The sequence below is a fragment of the Lotus japonicus genome, chromosome 3, assembly GCF_012489685.1.
Source record: "Lotus japonicus ecotype B-129 chromosome 3, LjGifu_v1.2".
Classification (NCBI taxonomy): domain Eukaryota; kingdom Viridiplantae; phylum Streptophyta; class Magnoliopsida; order Fabales; family Fabaceae; genus Lotus; species Lotus japonicus.
The window spans coordinates 89,866,086-89,878,923 of record NC_080043.1 but is presented as its reverse complement, the minus strand read 5'-3'; the positions used below and the strand labels follow the sequence as shown (position 1 = coordinate 89,878,923).

At 38.4% G+C, this 12,838-nt stretch overlaps 1 protein-coding gene across 1 annotated transcript; it reads right to left on the bottom strand.

The window, feature by feature from the left end:
- Positions 1-1,681: 1,681 nt before the first annotated feature.
- Positions 1,682-2,095, bottom strand: LOC130744983 (uncharacterized). The gene has a single exon (XM_057597138.1). The coding sequence runs from the start codon at positions 2,093-2,095 to the stop codon at positions 1,682-1,684; it is 414 nt and encodes a 137-aa protein (XP_057453121.1).
- Between the last annotated feature and the right edge of the window lie 10,743 nt (positions 2,096-12,838).

The following is a 12,838-nucleotide window of genomic DNA, read 5'->3' as shown; positions in this document are numbered from 1 at the left end:
AGATAACGAAAAAAGTTAAAGCGTTGTTGAATGTTTTCACTGTTTATACAAGTGAGCTAGTATCAATCTACACGTAGTTTGATAGATCTTGTCGTGCAGTGCAAATGAGAGCAACTTGTCCATGGCGAAAGGTAGGTGATTTGATTTTGAACCTGCTCACAAGTTCTTGGAGGTTAGTATCTTTGTCTTCACGTATTGCAGTAGTGAACAATGTCAGCGTGTATATATATAACATTTTGTAGTCCTAGTGAGTAGTGAATTGTGTAACACACCTTTATGTATATATTTTGGTTGAGTGGTGAGCCTATAATGCACTTCTATTCAAATGCTACAATATGGAATTTCTTGGTATAATTATATTTTGGATCCAAAATTGATTTCTACAATTAAGCTAAACAGTGAACAATTTATAAGTAGAAATTCAAGTCAAAATATTGGATTGAAGTCATAATGATTTTCAAGCGTCTTAAAAATTAGGACTCTAAGAACCCAAAGAAAAAAAAAACGTTAAGACGTACTTAAGACTCCATTTGTCTTAGAATTATTTTATTTTTACTAATCAGTGAAAAAAATACACTACTGTTATTTGGTTATTTTTCTTATGTAAAGGTAAGACTTGCAACTCCAACTCCAGCATAGTTGTTTGGTTTGTTTTTCCAATTAAGCAATTTTTCTTAAACATAATTATTATATACATTGTTCGAGTGGTGTGGATTGTAGCAAAAGCCCTTTATTTACGTTTAAATGAAAACAAGTCTTGTGTGATTTTAAATTTAAGTTGTTTTAAAAAAAATAAGTTGTTTTGGTCGGTCCAAATGACCACATGACCCAATCTCTCACGGTCGATTAATAGCGAGTCTCAGCTGTTTGATCAAGTCCACTAGTAATTTGCGCAAGGTGAAAGTAAAGCATTCATCATTTTAACCAATTGGCTCAACTAGGGTTAAAGCCTCAGTGCCACTTGGACAACAGACTAGTAAAAGGTTAACCACTTACACAATTGATCAGACAATACGGTATATAAAGATTTGTTTGCGTTGTAAGTTATTCAAAAAAAACTCAGTATGTATTGCTCTATATTACTCCTTTAAGACTTCGAGGCATTCTTTCAATCTTAAGCAAACTTAAACGTCGGAGTGCCTTTTAATCTTAAGCAAACTCCCCCGCTATGTTCCACCGTGCACAAACCACACATCACCTATGTGTTCGTTACCGTGCACCATGAAGCTTGATCAGAGGTTGATTCTGCTCAAGTTTCTGGAAGATCAATTGGGGGGAATCGATACATTCATTCTTATTATCATGGTGGATACTCCCGGCCAAGTTACGTGAGGAAAACAACAACCTTATCATGGAGGCTCTGCTAACGAAAACAAGGAAATCCCTAGAATGCGAAGGTTTGAACCCACAAGAATTCCTTCTCATCAGGAAGAAAAAGATGTTCCAACCCAAGAGGATTTGATTAGGAGATTGTAGCATCAAATTAAAGAGTTGGAAAAATCTATGCATGTTTGAACCCTTGCACAAAGATGACGTCTACAACCAAATTGTGGAAATGTTTGCTTGTCATAAGTGACCAAGACTTCACCATAAATGTGAAACCAAACATATTCTTATTTAATTTTGAAACAAGCTTCATTATTATATACCCAGGTTTTTTGAAACTGGATAATATATTAAATCAAAACGCCATAGAGGCTAATACATCCGAAGTCACCAAAAGGTCCAATTCCGGGGGAACCTCCTCAATCCAAACAACGTTGGAAAATTTTGAGGAGTTCTTAGCCAAGAAATCAGCCACACTGTTGCCTGAACGGCGGACAAAAGACAAATCGAAGCTAGTAAAGAAAGAGACCATGTCTCGACAATCATTCAAAACAGAAAATAAATAAGAAACTCCTTGCTTATTCTTCTTCCAAGCCTCAAATAATTGGAGACAATCCGTTTCAAACACCACCCGGAAGAATCCAAGGTCCTTAGCCAACGATACGCACCATCGGAACGCTAGTGCTTCAGCCATTAATGCGGAAGCTGCACCGAGAGAGTCAAGAGCAGCCGTGGCCATAACATCACCATTGTTATTCCTCGCGATCATACCAAATCCTGCACCACTGGTAGCTGTCTAAGAGGCGTCGAAATTGAGCTTTATTGTGTTGCCAATCGGTCTTCGCCAGCCTATCATAGTGTCCTCCACACGGGCTGGAGCTGCTGCCTCAATACCGCTGCTGTTCGCGCACATCAGCGCCTGAACCCGGTGCAGCAGCACCTCAAAGCTGGCCGGTACTCCATTATGAACCAGATTATTCCGCTGCTCCCATATAGCATATAACAGAGTCAGCCCATAGCTTATTACCTCAGGTTCTTTGGTGGCAAAAAGCTGCTGTAAATAGCTGGCTGGCTCATCACCAACCTGGAACCTCAAACTCAGGGGAGTTGCAAACCACCACCTGAGCACAACTGGGCATTGGAACAACACATGTGCTGCTGTCTCGTCTGAATCCATGCAAAAGGGACAACTCTCATCAACCTCCAGGCCACGCTTCCTCAAGGCTTGCTTCACGGGCAAGATTCCTAGCGTTGCCCGCCAAGCCAAATCTTTCACACGCGGCAGAACATGTGCTTGCCAAAGGGATCTCCAGAAGCTTTTATGGTGACCACGCCCTCTTGCATCAGATTGAGATGATGGAGAAGCCGCCTGCTGGGATCGATATTGCCTCACAAAGTCATAACCTGTTTTTGTGGTATAAGTACCATCGGTTGTCAAGGGCCAAAAGAGAACGTCCGGGGATGGGCTCATGGATAGAGGGATGGATAGGATCTCCTTAGCTGTGGGAGGCCAGAAGACTAGCTCTATCAAATCTCTATTCCATACCTGCAAATTAGCAACCATTAAATTGGACACAAAATTTAAATTAGCATGTTGTGCCATGTCTTCCCGGTATATCAAAGGATATCCACTTGGAAGCCATCTATCCTTCCAAATATCAATCTTTGTACCATCACCAACTCTCCATCGAGCACCTTCCTCAAACATCCAAGATGTGCGAAAGATACTTGTCCAAGCATAGCTAGGACGTGTATGCTTCTTCGCATCACCTAGAGGAACATGAGGGTAATACACGGCCTTAAACACACGGCCTAACAGGGACTCAGGTTGCTTTTGAATACGCCACCAAGTTTTCGCAACAAGAGCCATATTGAACGCTTTGAAGTCTCTAAAGCCCACACCACCGTCGAATTTTGATCGACACAACGAGTCCCATTTTAGCCAATGAATTCCTCGAAGGGAAGCATCACCACTCCAATAGAACTTGCTAATCATGCGCTCAATATCTGCACATAAACCATCAGGTAAGAGAAAACATGACATAATATAAGCAAGAATAGCTTGAGCAACAGCTTTAATGAGGACCTCTCTACCCGCCCGGGAGAGAGTTTTTTCCTTCCAACCTTTGAGTTTCTTCCAAACTCGTTCTTTGACAAATTGGAATATTTGGGTCTTTGACTTACCAATAATGGTAGGAATCCCCAAATATTTGTCATAGCTATCTACTACCTTAACACCCAAAAGCATCTTTAGCTCATTGAAACGGGGACTAGGCACATTTCGGCTACAAGATAGCATTGATTTGTCAAAATTAATGACCTGACCAGAAACTCTTGCATAGGAAGCAAGGACCCTCAGGACCGCTTGAGCTTCTTCCGCCGTGGCTCTTGCAAAGACCACACTATCATCTGCAAAAAGAAGATGTGAGATGACAGGTGCAGATGAGGAACGGGCAATTTTAATGCCATGAAGAGATGATGCTACAATCTCTTTTTGGATCAATGCAGAGAAAACCTCTCCACAAAGAATAAACAAATAAGGAGACAAAGGATCTCCTTGTCTCAAGCCTCGACCCGGATCAAAGGGGACCTGGGGATTGCCATTCAGCATCACCTGAAATTGGACTGAGGTAACACAATCCATAATGAGAGATATCCACATAGGAGGAAATCCCATGTGCACAAGGACACTCTCTAGAAACGGCCATTCGACCCTATCATAAGCCTTGGACATATCAAGCTTCAGAGCCATCATGCCATTACGGCCCGACATCTTTTTCTTCATCAGATGAAAACATTCATATGCCACCAGTGCATTGTCAGTTATCAAACGACCCGGGACGAAAGCACTTTGTGGGCCAGTAATGATATCAGATAAAATAATCTTGAGTCTATTAGCAATTGTTTTTGTAATAATTTTAAAAAGAACGTTACACAAGCTAATAGGTCTAAAATGGGTTGCATGTACTGATTTCTTAATTTTGGGAATTAAGACAATAAGAGTGCGATTAATCATACCTGGGGATATTCTGCCCTGCAACACTTCAAGGCAAAAGTTAGAGACTTCATCTCCAATTATGTGCCAAAACTTTTGGAAAAATAGCGCCGGGAGGCCATCAAGGCCTGGGGCTTTTGTCGGGTGCATATTAAAAATAGCATCCTCGACCTCTTCCCTTCCAAAGGGAGTATTCAAAATGGCCAAATGGCCCTCAGAGAGGCGATTGGCCACTAAACTCGTGGCTGCCTCAATGCCGGAAGGGTTTGACGTGCTAAAAAGATGAGAGAAGTAGCCTGTCAACACCCTGCCAATATTAACTCTATCATCCCATTTCATGCCATCATCATCAAACAGTTCATCTATAGAATTCCTCTTTTTCCGTTGGGTCGCCTTTTGATGAAAAAATTTTGTGTTCCGGTCCCCATGCTTCAACCAAGAGGCTCTAGAGCGCTGACTCCATATGATCTCCTCTTGCTTTAACAATCTTTCCAGCTCTAATTCTGTAGTGCGCATCTCAGTCACCACTTCCTCAGTCTGCACGCTCTGTTGGAGATTCTGTAGATGAACCTTCATATCTGACACCTTCTTCGGGATTGCGCCATATTTCTCTCTTCCCCAAGAGTGTAGAGCCGTGCCCACACTTGCCATCTTGCTGGTAAGATCACTTTGCTCTCCTGACCATATTTCGGCCACAATCTCTGCACATTCGTTGCTATCCTGCAACCAAACCTCTTCAAATCTGAACATACGTGTCTGCCGTCTATTAGTCCAATGTCTCTGTTGGCCACATGTTACAAGAATCGGATTATGATCAGAATGAATGCGGGTTAAATGATGAACCTCAACTGCCGGCCACAAGGCCCTCCACTCTGAATTGATAAGAGCATAATCAAGCCGCTCCTCGATGGACACTGGGATGCTTCTTTTATTGGACCATGTGAATCGGTAGCCTGAAAAACCTGCATCCTCAAGTCCGCACTCTGACATAGCCTGTCCAATGGTTTGGAGATGATGCACATCAACTGGATCACCACCCAATTTATCAGACGGGCTCAACACATCATTAAAGTCACCTATGCAGATCCATGGCGTTGCGTTCGGTGGCCTGAATCTCTGAATAAGTTCCCAAGTGCGATGTTTATTCTGCATTTGGGGGAAACCATAAACTGCAAGGATCTGCATTCTGGACTCTGCCTGTGGGTGGTCCACCATACAAAGGATATGGTTTAGTGAGCCGTGAGCCACCCTGACCTCTGTCTCATCGTTCCAGAGCAAGCAGAGACCTCCTGCCCGAGACTTACCTGAGCCTGCACAATCTATAGGAAATAAGTTAGAAAAACCAAAAGAATATCTCATACCGAACATCTCCTGAGCTGATTTACGCGTTTCTGAAAGAAAGACCACGTCGGGAGCTTCTGAAGAAATCAGCCGTTTAACGGCTTGAACTGCCCCTGGGTTCCCAAGCCCGCGGCAGTTCCAAGCTATGAGCCTCATTGAGGTGGGCGGGACTGCCAAGCAGTCTCCGCCAAACCCAATCCAATATCTGAGCTAATCTTCTTGAGAGGGGGTGTGGCCCCCGTGCCTGAACGGTCTGGAGCAGAAGATGAACTCCCCGACCGCTTTCTTTGCCATCTGGTCTCCTTTTTGTTGGAACCCGGTGTTGTTGTCTTGTTGCTTCCATTGTTGTGGCTTTGGTTTCCTTTGGCCACTGTAGCTTGCTGATCTGTGGTGCTCTGATCTTCAAATACACCGCCACCTTTACGGCTTCCTTCACCAGTTTCAGCAGCTATATCCTCTTTGTTATTGACAACATAATCTTCATAGTCCCCATATTATTCATCCTCTCCCTCGTAGACATTAAAGTCTTCCTCATTCCCATGATTAGTTGCGCGGTGGGCTGTACGTTGGTATTTGGAACGAGGACCCCGTTCACCACCGCCTCCACCTGCGTGCTCTCTTACACGGCCGCTGTCACGGAGTTGCACCTCACGGTCCCTATCATCATCATCTGCCCGTAGACCACCAAACTGAGGGATCTCATTCGGAGCCAATGGGCCTTTGTCACAATTCCTTGCCACATGGTCTAGGAAACCACAGATATAACAATGTTTGTGCAGTTTTTCATACTGGAAAAATACCTCCAGTTGGCCTCCATTGTCTGATATCAGCACTTGTCCCCGGCGCAAGGGAATAGTCACGTCTATCCAGACCTTAATGCGGAAGTAAGCACCCAGTCGATTGTTACCTCTTCTGTCCGTCGTGATGTACCCTGCGAATGCTCCCCCTAAGGCCCTTGCTACTTGCTCCGACCAGCAGCTGTATGGCAGATCAAACACTCGAATCCAGAAGGGGAGACGCACCAGCGGGACCTTTGAAGGCGGAACATTGATGTCCAGCACCTCCAGCACAACAGAGAAACGGTTAAACGTCCACGGACCAGCCTGGAGGACCCTGTCACGATCGTTCTTGGATGCGAACCTGAACGTATAGAGGTTCTCTTCAACTTGGCGAATTTCCACGCCGTTACGTGTCTTCCATAGATCCTGGAAGACGTTTCTGAATGTGTGATCCATAAAAGGCTCACGACTCAACAGCTTACCAACAAGCCACACGTCCTTGCCTAGTCTCGGGCTGATCTTGAGTGTTCCCAGATTAATCGCTTGCGCCTCAGACCCAGACAAGACCACTTTCTTGCCTTTGTCCATCGTTAACCAGTAGCCTGATTAGGGGACCTTGATTTGGAAACTCTGGTGCAGTTTGGAAAAACAAGAGAAAATACTATAACAGAACTTGCTTGGAGTGCAGAGAAACGAAGGTACGTGAAGGCACGTACAAAAAACTTGATTACAGCAGGTCAATTGGTGCCGCCGTCGAGGAGGCGCTGAAACCCATACCACCGCATGGCTAAACCCATACCAATATATACCCAGGTTTTTAATGTCAAAATCATTTGTTTCTTCTAAAAAGAAGCATGTTATATTTTGAATTTTTTTTACATTAATAAACTTTTAAATGTTACTGAGAGAATAATAAATGAGAACAATAATAATGAAAAAAGATAGTATATTCTTAAGGGTAAAATAAAAAGTAAAAAAAAATCTGAAAACTAACAATATTAATCGTATTTATTAATGTGTGTTTTATTCCTTTTTGAAGAGTTAATATGAAACAAATGATAAAATATTTATTAATAATTTTTCTTTGGTGTCTCTACTCCTTTAGGGTTAGACCCTTCACAATGATAAAGACACAAGTACAAATTTTAGAAAACTCATTTATTAAGGAACTGACATAAATTATGAAATGATATTAGTCTTAACCTGAAGGGGTAGACACACCAAAGAAGAAAAAGAAAAAATCCTAGTGGAAGAGAAACAAATTGAAACATGTAAAATATGTCAACACACAATTTGTAGTTGTGACTTGTGAAGGAGGACACAGGTTGTTAGATTATGTGGGACTTGCAGCAGGTCAAAGAAAGCCAATAATACTTATATGCACTGATCTGAGAATGGAAGCTACCCCAGTCAATGAAGAAAAAGTATTAAAAAAAAAACCCCTCAAATAGGACAAAAATCGGTTAGCAATATGCACTTGTCATAGACTAACCAAGGAGCAAAAGACAAAGCCACACAAAAATAAAAAAACATGAATTAGGTATCATAATTAAGGCACGAGTTTTATCAAGCCTTCTTTTTTCTTGATAAAATATGAAGCATAATTTAACCTTGGGCTTCAATCATTGGGTTGGAGCCCATACGGCAACGCTTTAGTTTATCGAACTTTTTTTTGTCAATAAAAGAAAAAGACTCAAGTTCTAGTTTACAATAAATTAAAAAAAAAACTTGACTTTCATTCATTGGATCAAATTCTTGTCCAGCCCATATTATGCATTGCCTTTAGTTTCGACGCTCACTTCACCTAAGTGTTAAACTTATTTTGACAACTAAAGTGATAAACTTATTCATACAGTACTAAAAATATTATTTATACAGTTTGAGAAAAAAATTATTTTTATTATCTTCTAATTTAGTGTTACTCCATTTCTTACTCCATTTATTTTTTTTCTTATTGGTATCATTCACATGAGACAATTATGTTCGAGTCTGAAATATTAATTCTCCTAATTGAGGGAGGTTTTTCCCATAAAAAAGACTCGAACTTGAAACTTTACATAAAAGAAATTAAATATGTACCATTTAAAGTAATCACATGTTGGTACACGATTATTTTTTTAAGTGACATTTAAAATAATGATGCATAAATTTAGAGTTAAAACTAATATTTTTGTTTTTTGTTGTAATAATTAATGATAAACTAAAAATATAGTTCTTCTTTCTTTAAAATAATTTTTTGGCTCTTATTAATTATATAATTAGGTAAAAATAGTCATAGAATTTATTCAATATTAATAATTTTAATTTTTAGATTAGCATATTGAAAAATAGTGTAGAAGTATTCTTATGAAATAAAACATAAAAAAGAACAAGGAGAGTAATTATGTAGCTGTGCATTATTGATAATTAAAGGAACTTGTTTACCATGGAATATCCCTAGTTGGACCAAGATGATATTTATAAAAACTAAATGTAGAAAATGTGTGGAAATTTTAACCCATTATTTTAAATATCACTGGACCTTTTAGAATAGATAATTACAAAAATGTGAGAAATTCACAACTCATTTATCTTAATTACTATAGAGTTAAATAATCATATGGACAACCCGTTAAAATGAAGTTCACAAATCACAACTAATATTGCTACTATTCTTTCAGAAATAGAAGTCGAGTTAGAGTACCTTCAATTTTTGTGTAGTGGATTAATATTGGTAAATGGTTGAGTAAGGAATATTCACAGCCGAGCGCGGTGAAAATGTATATGTAAAATGAACTTTAAAGAAATTCATGTGTCTTAAAAGAATATTCAATTAGTGATGCTTTTGTAATTAAGTGATGTAGTCGAAATACTTAACTTGAGTGAAGTTATCATGAATGACAAATGAGTCACTCGTCATGCTTGAGCATTCTTTTTATTGTTGATTGTTCTGGTTCTATTTTATTCGGCTAACCATTGATTAAGATAAATTTCACTTTGGTTATTCTAATGGGCCAACACGATATTTACTGTATTAAATTTTATGGTGATTTGGGCCGACTAGAACAATTACTTATTTATCTCATCAAAACTCATGTCTCATTCAAACAATCTGGCCGTCTTCTGGACATGTATGTTCGTTATGCATGTTATTTTGCCGGCAATTATCTCCACATCAAAATCTATAAATCTGGCCATAATCACATTGCTTTTTAGCATGCGCAACTATATCCTTGACAGTTTTTTTTTTTGTTACATATCCTTGACAGTTTACTGTCACTGTCTTGACATTTTTCATTAGACTGACACACACTAATCACGCTCGTAATTCTCTCCAACATATTTTGCTTTAATTAAATGGTTTATATTAATTCATATTCAAATAATCTCCTGAACTTGTGGAAAACAAAGTGTCCCAAACATCAGGTGAGTAATTTTTGTACTTCAGCATGAGTCTAACTAACATGAAGATCCTCAGGGTGTCTCTTTCAGTTTACATAGAAATAGAAACTAGAAAAGCAAGGTTTCTCTCAAAAAAAAATCATTATAAGGAGGGGAAAAATGAAGGTTTAATTTCTCTTTTTCAAAGAAACCAAAACATAAAACAGCATATTATTGGGCTCTTGAATTGCTCGTAATCTATCTTTTTATTGATCAAATTTAATAAGCGATACTATCTGTAGCTTATTGGGCCTTGACCCAATAACCCACCAAAAGAAAAGGTAACAAATACAATAGAAAATGTCGGATAATCCAAAAAAAAATGTACCTGCCTAATAGAAGTGGGTTCTCTTTTTCTTTTGAAAAAGGAAAAAAGTAATGAGATGAAAAGGAAGCTGGTTTTGTAGATAGTGACTATGCCCCAATTTGCTTTGCATATAAATCGAAAAATGTTTTCTTCACACCTCATTTTGAGGTGGAAAGAGGTGGAGGAGGAGTGAGATAAGAAGAAAAGAAAAAGTAAGAGAGGAAAAGTATGAGATGTGATAGATGATAAGAGGAGAGAGGTAAAAACAAAAATAGGTGGAAATGAAGTGTTTAAAAGATGAGGTGTATATATATATCATTACTCAAATAAAACAGTAGTAGTACTAAATTAAATGAGGCTTGTTGATTTCTATAGTCTGTCTCCCAGGAGGTAGTGGGTGGTGGGATTCTGATAGTTGGGGGTTCTGTAGCATCGCTATTGTAATACTATATTTTTTTTTCTTTTTTTTCTCTTTTCCTCCTACTATTTGTATTGGGTTGAAGTACGTTTTGTACTTCATTTCAACATATTCCATTTACTTATATAAAAAAAAAATATCAAATCAAATCCTTGATTAATAGTTTACTAATCAGCCTTGGCCCTTTACTTTGGAAACAGTAAAAGAATGATGATTTTGTGTGTTGAGTCGAGAGTGGCCAAGTGGACCTATGTGATAAGTGATTCCATGACACTAATTCAATCATCTATTGAACTTGTTGATTGAACAGCAAATTTTGGAGCTGAGATTCCTCTTCTACTGTAGTTAATTCACGTGGCAATTTGTCTCTCACAAGTCACACCTAATAATCATGGAATGACACAAAATGGATTTTGGTTAGATTAAGAGAAACATTAGATGAACTCATTGGCCTTCTCCAATTATACTTAGCTTTCTATAGGGCATGCTATGCATGATGTTACAAAGTCACCGACCATTAATTAACAATAGCTAGTAGCATTTCTTTAATGGAAAATAATAATTCTAGTTACTAGCTAGTTACTGCAAATTACACTAATAATTATCATTGTCTCGATGGCAATTGGCTACCGACACTCTCATTTCTTGAGTAGTACCATACTACCTGGCTTCCAAGAAAAAATTGGCAAATAACACTCACGAGGGCCACAACTTAAAGCTATACTGATATTTTAGTATCAATTGTTTTTCTTATATGAGTATAGTAGATCCAAATAACCAATAAGTGTTTGATTCAAATAGTAAATGTATAATTTTCTTTAAGTAAAATTTTATATTAAAGTTTTATACATATAAAAAGTCAGATGAGAGAGCTAGTTAGCCTCATCAGCATATGAACGTTTTCCACTCAAATAAAACTACTTCCCATAAAAATGCACATTAATTTGACAATAATAGATAGTGGAGGTAATCTGATTTGTATGATTAATAATTGAGATTTGTGATTGAGGATGTGGGTATTTATTTATATTTATTTTTTAAGTCCACACGCTCCTATAAGGGCCCATGAGAAAGGAAAAAAAGTGAAATTCGTGAGCATTGTTAGAAATTAGGTGGTTGGTTCTAATAGTATATGTTTACTCGAAATTCCATGAAAGGGCACACATCGTTGGAGTGCTTAGCTTTAGGCTACATAATTCGTAATATGTGAAGATATCTCAAATGTCGAGCCAATGATCTTTCATAAAGACTTACTTCATCGATCTCATGAGTTGCTGGAGGTTTTTGACGGTTTAATGACACATGGTGGAGAGGGTTATGGCAATCCTCATTATTGGAGCTAGAAGGAGGGGTTATGGCTTTATAATGGGCATAACTCTTCTTTAATCTCAAAAGGGAGGGAATGTGGTTCAGGCCCATGCTGGGTTTGAGATTGTCAAATTTGAAGGGTACACAATCCCTCAACTCCTAACCGTTATGCTTAGGGGACTTGTAGTGTGACATGTCTGTTAAGTTGGTTTGGGTCGTCGAACACGAAGGGTACAATATATAATTTTACTTAGATAATGTTCTTAGTTAGAATAAGATTATCAAGTAGTTAATATATAGTTTTATTTCCGTTGATTTTTTTAAAAAAAAACAAACTACTTGATCAAGGAGTTTTTGATATTTTTTTCCTAAATGAAAAGGAAATGTACGTACCATCTAGCATTAAAAATATAGTAATTTGTCTGAAAAAAAAGTGGCACGTGATTAAGTAAAACATTCAATTAATGAGTGGAAAAAGACACTGCGTACATATATCTTGAAGAGGTTTTAGAGGTGGGTAGTTGGTCGATCGGTTAACCATTCACAGCAGGTGCAAAAAGAGTGAAAGTGAAGAAGTTTTATGAGCATGTCAAAATAAGGCCAAGGGATATTCTTTCTTTTGCATTATTGATTATTGATCGATACTGTCGGTTAGCCCACTTATTGATATATTTTTTGCTTCCCCCATTTTGGAAATTTGAGATGCTAAAGACCTATGTACCCCCACCTAAAAAAATGACTATAAAGTTGTAGCAAATGCATGAGACAAAATTAATGTGTCTCAAGCTAACTAACTATATATTGAAATATTAATTGTGTTTTGGGTGAACGATGTGAATCATAGCAACTAACAGTTGCAGGCAATGCATGAGAGAAAACATATTTAGCTGAGGGCAAAATAATGCGCATGTTACTGGTGGAGATGACATATGATACCAATTATC

Bases quoted from the DNA above. Each gene is read 5' to 3' on its own strand.
- LOC130744983 (XM_057597138.1), bottom strand. From the start codon at position 2,095: ATGATCGCGAGGAATAACAATGGTGATGTTATGGCCACGGCTGCTCTT.